Source organism: Miscanthus floridulus, chromosome 17 (genome assembly GCF_019320115.1).
Source record: "Miscanthus floridulus cultivar M001 chromosome 17, ASM1932011v1, whole genome shotgun sequence".
Classification (NCBI taxonomy): domain Eukaryota; kingdom Viridiplantae; phylum Streptophyta; class Magnoliopsida; order Poales; family Poaceae; genus Miscanthus; species Miscanthus floridulus.
This window is the reverse complement of record NC_089596.1, coordinates 93,922,820-93,937,724: the sequence shown is the minus strand read 5'-3', so window position 1 is coordinate 93,937,724 and position 14,905 is coordinate 93,922,820. Positions and strand designations below refer to the sequence as shown.

Sequence of the window (14,905 nt, the reverse complement as noted above, 5' to 3'; positions counted from 1 at the left end):
CTCACCGCCCTAGCTACATGGCCGGCGATCTTCGGTTTGCTTCCAGGCGCGGTCGTGGCCGTCTTTGACGTCGCGCTGGCGCGATGAAGGCCACATCGCAGCTTCCTTGCGCTTCTGAGCCGCTCTACTTAGCCTTGGCCGTCGCCGTTTGCCTTCGCTCTCTTGCTCTGTTTTTCCGACGCCACGGCCATAACTTCGGCGAGCTCGTGTCGATGCCGTAGTGCTTCACCGTCGCTGATAAGCTTGTCCTAGCTCCGTCTCATCCTTGCGCACCTAAATAACTAGCCCTGGTCGCTTGCCATCATCGGGAAACACCGTTCGGCGCTTTTCTTCCTCACGGCCGGCAGCACCACCGTGGAGTGCGCGTCGCCGTGGCTAGCGCGCTACGGTGAGTCTCTGCCCTTACTGAGTCTTGCTTCGGCTTCGCCGTAGTGATGTAGTGCTTTGTGACCTATTGGTTTCTTATTTTGACCACCACAGCTACCGGAGCATCGCCGTCGTCGAAGATCGCTCCGCCGTGACCGCTGTCAACGTCGACCCGTGTCACCGAAGCTTATCCGGTCTCGTTCTTTGCTCCAACGTGTTCGTGGTGAGCTACTGGACCTTCCCATGCCCTTTGTTTCACCGTTTTCGGCTTCATTTCGCCGGCGTAGCGTAGCCGCGCCGTCGTGGCCGCCATGGCCGACGTAGTGCTCGGTCCAGTCCATAGTTAGTCAGGCTTGTGCTCAAAATGGATGCGCCTAGTCTCGGGGAGGGTGTAGGTACCTTGGCCATCGCCGTTGGACTCACCGGCGGCGAGATATCGTCGGTCAGCGCCATCATCGCCGTAGTCAAAGCGCGAGGTAGAAGATGACAGGTGGGGTCACCATGTCAGTGACTCAGCATTCAAATGGATTTATTTTCTATTTTCAGATTTGAATAAATAGTGTCTATTTTTGTTATTTTTGTATAGATTTATTTAGAGCTCCAAAAATTATGAAAATTTTTGAGTGACTTCTCTGTGATGTATAGTATTTAATAAAAATATGAAATAATATTTTTTAGTACTTTTTGAATGTGGTAAAAATTGCTCAATTTATTAATAAATGGATTTCCATGATTTTTCTAGGCTTATTTAATTGTCCAAAAATTATGAAATTTGTTTTGCCACTTACTTGCCATGTAATGAACATGTACTAAAATTTTGAGCTCAATTAGAATAAGTTGATTTATTTCATAATTTTGAATTAAATAATTAATTCATAAAAGCAAATAGTAACCTTTAGTGATTTAGGTTTTGTTTATAATTTTGGATTGAGTGATGACCTCGGGTCATTAGTTGATAATGATCCTTGGCAATTGATGTATGTGTTACGATAAAGATTTAGTTTGTTTGACTTGCAACTGTACCGCGAAGGAAAGTTGTATTCACATTGTTAATTTTGTATCCATCATCGAGCATCATATTTAGTATTCCGCATCATGTTGAACATGGCATTGTTATTACGTGTAGTGAACGAAGGTGAAAACATGGTAGTTAATCAAGCTGTTGAAGAGGTTAATCCGTCTGTTGAGGTCGGATCGAGTACTTGTATAACGTCGTAGGAACCGGACTTTTCCGTCAACTAAGGCAAGCCCCGGATGCATACAACCCTACCTTGTGTTTTACAAATTAATTTCGCTTTTGCTTTCCGTTACTGCATTAAGTGGTTATGAGTTAAGTAAGAGCCTAATTGGTGCATTACCACCATTGTTATTCCATATTTACCATATTACCAGTCTAAAACCCGTATATGCCTAGTTTTGCTTAGCTATGCGTAGAACGATGAAAGTCGGGTGACTACCTGCCACCTGCAAGTAACAAATGGAACATTGGTTAATTTTGTTAGCATGTGATATGAGAATGTGGAGTAATAAATCTAGACCGGGCGGACTCGGTGTGTGTGAGCCACAAGACATGGAGGTCTTGTGAGCGGGTTATTTCCGCCTGTGTCGATTAAGGTACGTCCGTTGTTGAATTGTATGAGGTGAGAATTTGTAGTACTAACCACATACTCCGGTAAGCCTGAACTTGGCAATTCTATTACGAGAATGGCTACTCGCGCACTGGGAGTGGAGAGATGGCGGGAATAGCGTGTACCCACGTGGCCATGGGCTGGAATGGTGGAGTACTGTGTTCTCGGGTGGCGCGGACCCGTTCTTGTTTTAGGGGATCCAAGGGTAGGTTGGTATATGTAGGTCGGGGACCTGCATATGTCGTGTGGTCTGGAATCCCCAGCTGGGCTTAATCGGTTTGAATCGTCGTTGCTCCTCGGTTAAGGAGACTCAACTCACTGTTCATCATCGTAGAATTAATAACCGAAACTTGAATAAGGCTTGTGAAGGTGTTGGATATGAAGTTTCATGATCTCAGTGCGGATCGTGTCAGCTTTGTATATAATTCTTGAGAAGTTTTCTATATAAATAATGTTGTTAAAAGAGCTTTTACGCAAAAGAACTTTGATCATTGTTAAAGCTATACCTTGAATCCCTGAGCCTGTATTACTGAGTTCATCAGTTAATATTTCGGATAAGTCTTGTTGAATACTTTCGTACTCAGGGTTCGTTGACCCTTGTTGCAGGTGAGCCTCATGAGCAGATCTGTTTTGGATCGTGCTGCATGACTATCGTTCGTTCTGACGATGAGAAGTAAATATGTGATCCTTGGGCAGGATGTTTATTTTGTGTGATATGTCTATATTAATTATGTCACTCCACTACTACTATGGTTTGTAATAATTATCGAACTTAGTTTGTAAGGTTTGAAACAACTGGTTTGTAAACTATGTTATCGTAAGACTTCCGCTGTTTTTACTCTGGTTTTGATATTTGAATAAATGTTGTAATATTGCAATAACTCTGTAACGTGATCCTGCTCGGAAATCGTGGATGATTCGGGGTTCCTCGAGGACACCCGACAATCTTTTTAAGTTCATGGAAGCATATGCATAGATGTCAAAGGTCATCGGACAGTGACAGGTGCATGTGGGCCCTATAACTTAGGAGGTTCTGCCACACCTATGAGAAGCTCTTCGGCAGCGACGATTGTGTCCGAGGCCGAAGCGCTTGACGAGCTCTTCCTGGGTGTTCGGTCCAGGTAGCCGCGGAGACGCAAGACCATCTCCTAGGTCGCACCGTTATGTAGGTATTGGTTGCTTCCTTTAATGTAATATCGAATCTAGAGGTTTTTTGCTAGGACGGTCCAGCTAAGGCTGTGTTAGGTTGACCTCCTGCGGCGCTCGATACAAGCGCGTTGTATGTTTGCCTAAACTCTTCTACTTAATACAATGATACGCAAAGCTTTTGCGTATTCAAGAAAAAAAGACGATATTGTCACTGCAAAAGTTCTTCTAAGGGCATATTAAGAAACGCTGTGTGCAGACACACGGAGACGATTCAAACCAACAACGCCGGTTCGTTTCGGCTGAAATGATCGTGTATTATTATTGTTGGCTGGTTTGGTGTGAGAGAAAAAATACTGTTCTGACTTATAATCTACGGTCGTTTATGACCAAGCGAACAGGCTGTTAGGCATTAAGAATGTTGCTCAACGATTTTTAGCAAAGAGCTGTTTTTCTGAGGAGCTACAGCTACGTCCGCTGCACCCATTTAATCCGAAAGGGCTTGTTTTCCGACACGCCTGATCCTAGGCCCATTCACGTCATCACGTGCATGGCCAGATATTAGCTAGGACTAGCGAATTGGCATCGTTACAAGCAGCAGATGGTAGAAAAGAGTTTCTCAAAAAAGAAGAGTTTCTTCTTAAAAAAAAGCAGATGCTAGAAAGAATACAAGAATTCATCAAATTGTGTTGTTTGAATCGTCTGATGGATATGTTCATCGATAATGCATATGACGGACTTTGACCTACGGGATATATAGGGAGCACGACAATATTATGGTCCCGTTCGTTTCTCTTATAATCCGTCTTTTTTAGCTTGTTTTTTTAGTCGAAATAGTGTTTTTCTCTCACAACAAATAAGCCGGAACAGTGTTTTGGCTTTTTTTCAGCGAAGCGAACGAAACCATTCTGGAAAGTCAAGAAAGAAGAACCGAAGAATTATGTCTACTCTTTCGAAGTGTGTATATATATATATATATATATATATATAGAGAGAGAGAGAGAGAGAGAGAGAGAGAGAGAGAGAGAGAGAGAGAAGAGAGAGAGAGAGAGAGAGAGAGAGAGAGAGATATAGTAGATTATGAAAAAGGATAGAAGTTTCTAAATTCCAATTCCCGTCCAGCCGTTCTAGCACGCCGTTTTCAACAAAGCCACGCTTACGAGACCAGCGCTTCCGATGATTCCGCTGCGCCATTTCCTGCGGCACAAGGAACTTTCGATAGAGACACCGATCACACGACGCAGGGAATTGACCGGACCCGCTTGCCGGCTTGTACGCAGCGTGGCGGCGGCGCGGGACCCACCACATCCCTGAGCCTGAAACCGGCGACCGCACGGCTATGGGCGGAGGCCACTGGAATCCGATTCCGTGATTCCAACGAGTTACCATCAATCAGGGCATCAGGCATCACCACCGCATCAGCCGGCCGCGCCGTCGCCGGCCCATTTGCCTCAGCAGTCACCACGCGCCCAAACTAGGCCTGCAGCCTGCAGGACGACACGGCCTGCGAACCCAAACAGGCAAACACGCAGCGGTGCGCACCGTCTGGCTGCAGGTCTGCTAATGTTCATTTTCCTGTTCGTTTCACTTATAAGCTATCAGTTAACGAATAATATTTTTCTCTCACAACAAATCAGTTATAAGTACTTCTAACCATGACTTATCAGCCAAACGAACGGGACAGTGTCGAGCATCATGCTCCAGTAGCGAGGAATTCCCGAACCGGCCGGCGGACGCCGACCGCTTGGCCGCTGGAGGCCATGGCCATCGGACACCGACGTTAGCTGCATGGCCGTGACTCTCGCCAAAACCGCGACGCAACTCCACGTATCCGCCGCAGGCAGCCCCGAACTGGTTGCGAAGCAGCAAAACCACGCACGCGCACCTCATGAAAACCACCTGCCGACGATCGACTGATCCCTGTCTCTTTCCGCGCCTCATTATTAAACACACCGGAGGCGCGACCGGACCGCCCCGTCCGCTTCTGCTTCAGTGCTTCTGGCAGCAAAGCGAAACTAGCGCTGCTAAACCTCGGGCCATCCCCCGCGAGCGCGACACACCCAAAGGCCGATCCCGTCCCGTGTGCCGATCGTCCGCTCCCCACGATGGCGTCGCGCATCATCCTGCCGCCGGACGACGCCGACGAGAACCACAACCACCAGGAGGCGGAGGAGGAGGAGCGGGAGGAGCTGGGGCGCGACGACGACGACGACGAGCACGGGCCACCCCCGGGGCTACCGCCCAAGGCGGCGCTGCCGTTCTCGGCCACGTGCGTGCGGATCTCCCGCGACTCGTATCCCAACCTCCGCGCGCTCCGCAACGCCTCCTCCGTCAGCCTCGCCGACGCCGCCTACGTCAAGATCTCCGAGGGCGACTTCGGCTACGTCCTCGACGACGTGCCGCACTTCACCGACTACCTCCCCGACATCCCGGTGAGCGCCGGAAACCGATCCCCACCCGCCGCCCGCCTCCCGCCGCCCTGTCTCTGTAGAGGCGATTTTTTTGGGTTGGGGTGCTGCGCCTTAGTACGGGAGGTCGCGTCTCAGCCTGTCGATGGTCTCTGTGCAGTACGCTTCTGTAGCTTAGCGATTTTTGTGGCGAGTAGGAGTAACTGATTTTGGGGTGATTGCTTGCCATGTTTTGGCACTTGGTCAATTGGAATTTCTGTTACGGAGATCCATTTTGGAGACTAGGATGGTGCAGCAGTTGAGCACTTGAGCGTGACACTGGAGCCGTTTAATATCAGTTGAGATTGAAAAAAGGTGGGCTAAATTTAACAAATGGATCCTTATACTACTTTCTATAGGATGTGGGTATCATCTGGATCATTGCCTGGTTCGTTAGCTGGGAGATTATGTTTTTGTGCGGGAAGCAAGGTATCACTGTTTTCTGGTTCGTGCTTCCTGCCAAAAACTGTTACAACTCAACCAAAACGGAAGTTTGTAGTAAAAGGTGGAGTACTCTATTGGTGACATTTGTCTACTTCTGTTGATGCGTGCTGAACTTAGTTGACAACTTCACATTAGAACACCAAGGGAAACTATGATGATGGAGTTGATGATTTGCTATTTCTTCTTGTTGGCAGACTTATCCTAATCCACTACAAGATCATCCAGCCTATTCAACTGTCAAGTATGGCTCGTCTTGCTTATACATTTGCTTGATTGCTTCCAGTTCGTTTGATCGATTTCTATGTATGTGATGTTGCTGTGCAATATGTTAAGCTGGAATTTCTTCTTATCATACCAGGCAGTATTTCGTCAATGAAGATGACACTGTACCTCAAAAGGTAAAAAAGAGAGTTTAATCGGCACTTTGCATCGAGATATTGTTACACTGAATTTACAAGCAGTTATATCTGCTGCTGTTATTACGTTCAAACAAAATATCTGCTGTTGTTACAGGTTGTTGTTCAGAAGAACAGTCGGCGTGGTGTTCACTTCCGTCGTGCTGGGCCTCGTCAGAGGGTAGGATACCCCTAACCACCTCCTTTACTTGTGGAAACTCATCACTCATTAATTTCTAGGCTGACAGAAACCTTTGGACTTGAACCTTTTTAGATTTATTTTGGCACCGATGAAGTGAAGGCCTGCATTGTATCTTGTGGAGGCCTGTGCCCTGGGCTTAACACTGTTATCAGGGAACTGGTGTGTGGCTTGTCACACATGTACAATGTCAGCAGCATTTTTGGAATACAGGTGCATCCTCTTGTTAATGGTCATATATCACTCCAATATATTTTAAATAAATTTTGTATCTCATACAAGCTTTAATTCTTCTCCCTATAGTTTGCTGCTGTTCAGTAAAGGTCAGCTTACTTCAGATTCTTATCACATCTTATTATGTATATCATCATGGTTTAGTGCGTCATCTACAAAATTTCAGATCATGTTTGAATGAAACAATTTAATTGCTAAAATTATAATGTACTCCACAGCTCCTTTATAATATTGAGTTAGTTACAATGTATACCGCACATTTATATTATAATCTCTGTAGAGAGAAACTAATCAATTGCCAGTATGGAAACGAAGCCATCCATAAATTCCTGTTCCAGGACAAATTTGGCTGCAGTGGATAAAACAAAGCGCAGCTATGAAGTATACCTAGGATTGTTGGTCAATTTGGGGGCCCTGTGCAGTTGGATAGACGTGCATTACATGTAATAAGCTTTTGGTCCAGGTTGGCATCAGGGAGGCTGATGTATCAATTAAGGGAGAAAAAAAGATTTGTTCCCATTTCTTAAGCGAAAAAAGAAAGAAGGGTTGATATTTAGACTGAATTTTGTTGTTTTTAGTCAAATGTACTAGGTATTTAATGACAAGAATCCATATTATGCTGACCGGTAGGGTAATCATTTTTTATGATCCTATGTTTTAATATTATCTTAACATGTTATTACAGAATGGATACAAGGGTTTCTATTCTAGCAACTACCTTCCCTTGACACCAAAGAGCGTCAATGATATCCACAAAAGGGGTGGTACAGTTCTAGGAACATCACGAGGTGGCCATGATACAAAAAAGATTGTTGATAACATTCAAGATCGTGGAATCAATCAGGTAAACATGATTGCACATATTGCACCTATTGACATAACTCTGCTGATAGGAAAAGTTCACTGATATACTAGAACACCTTATCCAGGTGTATATCATCGGAGGAGATGGAACTCAGAAGGGAGCATATGAGATCTTCAAGGTAGTTATCGCTGGGCATGTGGTCCTCATGGCATTTGTTTTCCAGCATAAATTTAGAAGAATAGGGACTCTCTGTAAAATTGCATTGTAGTAATAAGAATATAGTAACTTTGATTTCTTTGACATGTGCTACTCTATAAACAACATAGTCTACCTATATGTTCAGTAGAGGCAGGAATAGTCAGTTTTACTGAAGCTATTATTTACCCTATTTGACTGTTTCACTACCTACAAATTATTGGCAGGAAATCCGGAAACGTGGCCTCAAAGTTTCTGTCGCTGGAGTTCCAAAGACAATAGATAATGACATTGCGGTAATATTCTGCAAGATATGTTTACTTTCTATGCAAAAGCCTTCTCTACATACCCTATTAATATGGCCACTCATATGTGAATGTGACACGCAAATCTCTTGATTTTTAGGTCATCGACAAGTCTTTTGGTTTTGATACGGCTGTGGAAGAGGCCCAGCGCGCCATTGATTCAGCTCACGTGGAAGCTTGCAGTGCTGAGAATGGAATAGGTTTAGTAAAACTGATGGGTCGTTATAGTGGTTAGTATTATAACAGATTCCATAGGGATGCCTGCTATATCTAGGTGCCTTGAGTTGCTTAAAGTGCCTATCATACTTGCAATGAAAAGAAGAAAAACATAATTATCATAAATACTAACCAGGCACTCTTAGTTCACATAGCACATTTCTATTCTCAATTGAGAGCGAAGAACCTTCTTTTTTTTGTTTGCTTACCAGCTCATCTTCTTTCACTTTCTGCTCCTCTCTTATGTTGTCTTACTGTTGCAGGGTTCATTGCGATGTATGCTACTCTTGCTAGTCGAGATGTGGTAAGTCGATTACATCTTTATCTGCAGATGTTATGTTCTGCTGTAGTCTATTCTTTTTTATTCTTGCTCGCTTGTTGGAGTATTTTTTTGTTACAAACATCAGTGTTGGAATTATGATTTTTCCATTTTCGACAGGACTGCTGTTTGATTCCAGAGTCTCCATTTTATCTGGACGGAGAGGGTGGATTGCTTCAATATATAGAAAAGAGGCTGAAAGAGAACAAGCACATGGTTATTGTTGTTGCTGAGGGAGCAGGGCAGGATCTTATTGCGAAAAGTATAGCCACATCAGATCAACAAGATGCATCTGGAAATAAGCTGCTTCTTGATATTGGTCTTTGGCTGACTCACAAGATAAAGGTATATGCCTATATAACTAAAACATTTCTTGCTGCTGGATTTGAGCCAATTCCCTTATCTTGTAATTTTGGTATTCACTGTCTCGGGTATTGCAAAGGAACTAAATGACTCCACTATAGTATATGTGGTTCTTGAAAGTTTTGGTTAATAGACCTTGTGCTAATTCCTCGTAGGACTACTTCAAAAGCAAAAGGATGGAGATGACGATTAAATACATAGGTAGCCATTTGTAACTCGTATTTTCGCTATTGATATAGTTGCAACACATTTCTAGATTGGTTTGTGACAATATTCAATCTGAATTGGCAGATCCTACTTACATGATCCGTGCTATTCCAAGCAATGCATCAGACAATGTCTACTGCACACTTCTAGCTCACAGTGCTATCCATGGCGCAATGGCGGGGTATAGCTTCACTGTTGGAATGGTCAATGGAAGACATACCTATATACCTTTCTATGTGAGTAATAAACCCTCACAGACACTGGTATTTTTCTGCTAGTTGACTGACATCTGCTGTATAGTTCTGTTGCATCCTGCCTGAATTCAGCAGGAGCTGTGCGTGAACCATGTTATGAAACATAATTAGATTAATTTTAAAAAGTGCATTATTGATTCTGCACACTAATGATGAGCACCAAACTTTTGTTTTGATGGCAGAGGGTGACATCCACAAGGAACAAGGTTAAAGTCACTGACAGGATGTGGGCAAGGCTTCTGTCGTCCACCAACCAACCAAGTTTCCTGAGTCAGAAGGATATTGATGAAGCATGTGAGGCAGATAGGCTGGCAAACAGGCCACCACTGCCAACGGGTGCCAGCTCTCGCGTGGCGAGGTCTTTCGATCAATCTTCATCATGTTCTTCGAATGGAGAGATCTAGTGATTGCTGGTGCTGGTGCACCACAACTGTGTACAGAAACTATTGTTATCGTTCTGAGCTTTGCCTGGGCAGCTTGGCCGCGCAATGAGTTTCACTCTTGTTAGCCGTTATGCATATGCCTTGTAGAGGGACACGCGGATATGACCCTGTTACCACGTGTAATAAAGAAACACCATTGATGAAGCTACTTCCTGAAGCCTCCATTTATCATGTATTTGATGCAGAATATAACGGAGTTATTATGCAATCGGCTGATGATCTCCTTTTCGAAAAAAAAAAAAAATCGGCTGATGATCTATCTGTACTACCGTGCCTTTTCTTTCGGCACCGTGAAATTTGTAACAATATTACATCAAAATTGATAGATCCTTCAGTGCTAGTTGAATGTGCATCTGCTTTCTAGTTCTGGTACAACCTGCCTAAAACTTCGAAAGAGCTGGGGTATGCTTACGGTCTTGACGAAGTGAAGATGTTTTGAGAAACAACTAGACCAGTTCATTAGAGTTCCGGTGCATTTACCATTTTACACAGCAATGAGAAAACTTGAAAGTTCTTTTGATGGCAAGGGTAGCATCCACAAGACCAAAGGAACAAAAGGTTACAAACATATAAGAACATCGATGAAGCGAGCTTCTTGAGTCAGAACATCGACCAACCGCCAAGCTTCTCGAGTCATAACAACATCGATGAAGCCAGCGAGACCGATAGGATAGGATGTTGGCAGTGGCAGGCCACCGCTACCAACTCCTTCGAGCAATCTACCTCGATCTCATCGAATGGCGAGGAGCAATCTACCTTGATCTCATCGAATAGCGAGACCTGGTGATTGCTGATTTGCTGGTGCACCGCAAGTCTGCAAATGTGCACAAGACTTTTATTAGCATTGCCCTCTTTGAGGCCCGGGTGGAATGGCCTCTTTGGCCGTTATTTGGTTGTCAATGGCAAGACTGTCTTCGATTAGATTAGGCTCCACACGTTAAAAGATTAACAAAGTGTGGTAAGATTCTCTTAGACTTACGAAGATATGACATTTTTTAGCACTTAACCTTAGGCAAGCGTGGCAATTTTTTAACATGGATATATATCCTGTGGAGGAGAGGCCTAGAGGAACTGGGGATACATGGACGTACCGCCGCCATGCCTTCGTGTCTTGCGCGTGCGGGTCGAGAACCTGGTGCCACGCCGCAGTGATAGACTTGCTGCCAAATCCATCTACTGCGACCCGAACCCGGAGAAGCAGGCCAAGTGGGTCATGCTCAGCAAATGGCAACCATCAACGAGCGCCCCACGGTCAGCGCCGGCGACGCCTGACGCGACCATCGCCACTCGGTTCCACGAACTGTCAAATGGTTTGTTCTCTTTGTCAGAAAGACTTACTAGCACGGAGCTTATCGGGTCAGCCTCGAGCGAGATCCCCGCCGCCCTGGACGCTCGATCCCCGCCGCCGGCTGCCACCCCGGCGCTGCCGCCCACCACCTCCTCCTCCTCTCCCTGCCCCACACCCTTCGCTCCCCAGCCGTGCGCAAATCTTCGGAGCACCGCGCGGCCGTCGTCGCCAGGCGCGGCCCCAACGCCGGCGCCTGCCTCCACCTCACCCACCTCCACCTCCACTTCCTCACCTCCCCAGCGGGCGACCATACGGGCGCGCCTCAGCTGCCCACAGCGGATGCGGCTCACGAGGAGGCCACCTGGATGCCGCCTCCACCCACGGGGCCTTACACCGTAAATCATTTACTAAAATATATCATGAGCATCATGTTTATGTGTTAATTCAAGTGATATATCAATTTCTATAACTCGAAACGATCAACTAAAATGCGGAGCGAAAGTTGATTCGATAGTCATGTTATATCACTTAGGGTTTAAAACCAATTTTTATTAAGCAAAAATGCTATAGAACATGTGTGTGATACTTAAATAAAGTTTGAAGTACAAACTTTGTAGATGACAGTGAAATACTTGCGATCGAAAAATGATATTACTAGCTAATATTTCCAATAGCATAGAAATCACAAATAGAAATCAAATTCAGCTCAAACTTATAAATTTTCAAGTCTGTCGACTACTAGACATTGCTATGTTTAGCAATTTATTGTGAGAGATTGGGTTAAGGAGTAGGGTAGTATTATGGCTTGTTTTAGTATCCTAATATACCCTCTAAGGTATAGCAAAAGTGGTTTGGGGACTGAATCAATCGTTTAGATGTCTCGAACACTTTAAAGTCCATGCATAACATAAACTCGGGTCGTCTTCTTATGTTGGGCATAGTCACCAGGCCGTCCTGCCCTAACGTCGCGGCGTCGGTGCACCGGTCGCGCGCGCACGTGGCCACGCTGGCCGGTTGCTACTGCCGTAGCCTGGCCGCGGTGGGCACGCTGCTAGCCGCCAACCGCGAGCCGCCACGCCCGTCGCTCAACTGCGCCTGGCCGTCCTGCCGCCGTGCCGCGCTGCTGCCACTGTCATCGCGCCGCCTGGGCTTGGCTGAGGCCGGACGCAGCGAGCCGCTGGCCCTGCGCCCTACTGCTCTGCTGCTCTGCCTCGCACTGCCATTTGGGTGCCGCCGCGACCGCACTGCCGGCACTACTCATGTCGCGATGCTACCGCTGTCGTCGCATCGTCATCATGTCTGCGCTGATCCGCTGCACCTCTACGCTTTTGCCAGTCCTGTGCGTGTCGCCTCTGCCGCGCGCAAGTGGGCGAGCCACCATCGCCACGCCATTTATGGCATTGCGGCGCACGGGCCACGTCGGTTGGACGCGCGCACGCATTGTCCATAGCGCCGGCGCGTGGGCCTCTCGTGCTCGCCGCTCGCGTCCCGCCAAGGCATGGACGAGCCGAGTCCACCTGTCGTGCCGTCTCTCTCTTTCCCTCTTTCTCCCTCTGTTTTCCGCCGCCGTTGCGTCGTGTCACGGTGAAGACAGAGAGCGAGCACCTCTCATCAATTCCTCGTGCTCGTGTCTCTGCCTTCACGCCCCCTCTCCAGCCAACCCCACCCTGCCTTGACTCACATCATGCCAAGCTCCAATTTTGGAGCTTTGCCTACCGTCGTGCCGTTAAGGCCCGTCGCCGCCTGTGTCGTGGCCAGTCTCCAGCACTTCATTCCGCGCCAATTCCTCTGCACCACTAGCTAGCCTTGGCTCCCTCTTCATCGTGCGCATGCTAGTCGTAGCTCTATTGCCACCTCCTCGTCGCTGACGCGGCCGTGCCTTTGTGGTCCGTCGTTACCTCACAACGCACACATGGCCAGCCTCGCTCGGGTCATCTTCGGCCGAGCCAGCTTCTCAATAAGGTCACTGGTGAGTGGTCGTTGCTCACCCGCTACCCCTACCGCCTTGTTGTTGCTGTGGCTCGCCTGAACGCCGTCGCCATTGCCGTAGGTTGCCCGCCGTCATGGAGAGGAGGTCCCTCTACGGTGTCCCAGCTCGTGCAACCACTGCCCATCGTCTCACGTCGAACCCTTGGTGAGCGTCGGCCTCGTAGATAGGTCAGCGGGGGTCCCGTGTCGCCGGCGTAAGCGCCAGTGCCACCGCTCGCCGCGCCGTAGCACGCGGGAATGGCCGAGGACCTTGCCGTTGAAAAGAGGAGAAAGATCTGAGGGTTCCCTTGCAAAGTCCCTGTCTATAGAAATAGTAATGTGGATTGCGGGTTGTTTTGCTCATAGTATAGGGGCGTTTTTGCAAGACTGCCGACGCGCGCGGGCTTCCTCACCGCAGGCCGCCTCCGCGCGAGGGCCTCGCCTCGCTTGTGGGCCGCCGCGCGCTCGCGCGCTCGCGTTGCGCCTCGTGGCCCGCATTGGGCCAAATTGAGTTTATCTTTTTTTCGTGGAGAATAGAAATAGCTTTTCATTTTAATTTTGAGTTGAACTTTGGTAAATCATATAAAATCATGTAGGTATCAAAAATTGTGAAACTAATTTTGTTAGTTCCTAAAATTGTGCTCTATTTGTTGGTGTATTTAGTTCATATATTTATTTGTTGATACCAGGTACTATTAAATCATTTGAGAGTGCTTAATATTATTAGGTTAAATATTGTAGGAATTTTTGTGGCAATATGGTGATAGTTGTAGCTTTGAAAATTTTATAGTAGCTTTATGGTATTATTATGTGCTCACAACAATTTTTGTAGCTTTAGAATAAACTTAACATAAGGGTAGTTAAATGCTCTTTGTTTCAAATATACATTAAATCATTAGTAGAAATAAAGATATATCCTTCATTTGTAAAGCTAGGTGTTTGTTAGTTGAACCCAACACTTTACTTGATGAAGATGATAGTTAGCTTAGTATCTTAGTCATTAGAGCTAGCTTAGTAGTTTACCATGTGTATTCTTAATTTAGGAGCTGTTGTTGCTAAAATACTAAGTGTTGCATCATCATCGCATGCACGTAGAGAATGAGTTGGCGGAGATCATGACCATTGGAGACCACGAGTTCGAGGAGGTGATCAAGGAGTATGAGGAGGAGATCTTCATGTAGGAGGAGGTCCCAAAGCTGCCACTAACTGACTGAGCTGACACCGCCCCTGCCCAAGGCAAGCCTCGATACATAACCCTTATTTTGAATGATCACTGGATATATATATATGATGTGCATTTACGTTATAGGATTTATATTGAAACTATACATAGATATACCTACCCAGGAGTCCTACTAGCATAGGTCGAGTAGCTGCTATGTTTAGGCTATCGGTAGCGTGAGTAACCTGCCGTTACTCACAATAGGTGATTATTATTATCACTCTCATGATAAAATGGTGAAAGGAAATGGAGACCGGGCAGGGATATGGTATGGGTATTGGTAGGTGTAAGAGGTTGTGTCCAGCGACCAATGGAGCATAGCTTGGTTACATTGTTTTCCCTATCCGTGTCGGTTAAGGACCGGCCGTTGCATTGGATTCTAGTCAGGTCACAGACTTATTATCCTAAGCACATACTTGTTTATAGGAGCAGGGAAGGCTTGTTGCTCTCTTGTCGTGGGT

The 14,905-nt window shown here is 46.3% G+C and overlaps 1 protein-coding gene across 1 annotated transcript; it reads left to right on the top strand.

Annotated features, from left to right (window-relative positions):
• Positions 1-5,113: 5,113 nt before the first annotated feature.
• On the top strand, positions 5,114-10,114 carry LOC136516816 (ATP-dependent 6-phosphofructokinase 6-like). The gene is made up of 14 exons (XM_066510305.1): positions 5,114-5,572; positions 6,226-6,272; positions 6,390-6,429; positions 6,545-6,607; positions 6,701-6,838; positions 7,545-7,703; positions 7,789-7,842; positions 8,087-8,155; positions 8,265-8,394; positions 8,644-8,684; positions 8,820-9,044; positions 9,218-9,263; positions 9,354-9,505; positions 9,706-10,114. The coding sequence occupies exons 1-14, from the start codon at positions 5,246-5,248 to the stop codon at positions 9,925-9,927; spliced, it is 1,713 nt and encodes a 570-aa protein (XP_066366402.1). The 5' UTR covers positions 5,114-5,245; the 3' UTR covers positions 9,928-10,114.
• Positions 10,115-14,905: the final 4,791 nt, after the last annotated feature.

Coding starts and splice junctions, on each gene's coding strand:
- LOC136516816 (XM_066510305.1), top strand. CDS start 5,246: ATGGCGTCGCGCATCATCCTGCCGCCGGACGACGCCGACGAGAACCAC. Junction 9,045..9,217: donor GGCTGACTCACAAGATAAAG/GTATATGCCTAT, acceptor AATTCCTCGTAG/GACTACTTCAAAAGCAAAAG. Junction 9,506..9,705: donor ATACCTATATACCTTTCTAT/GTGAGTAATAAA, acceptor TTTTGATGGCAG/AGGGTGACATCCACAAGGAA.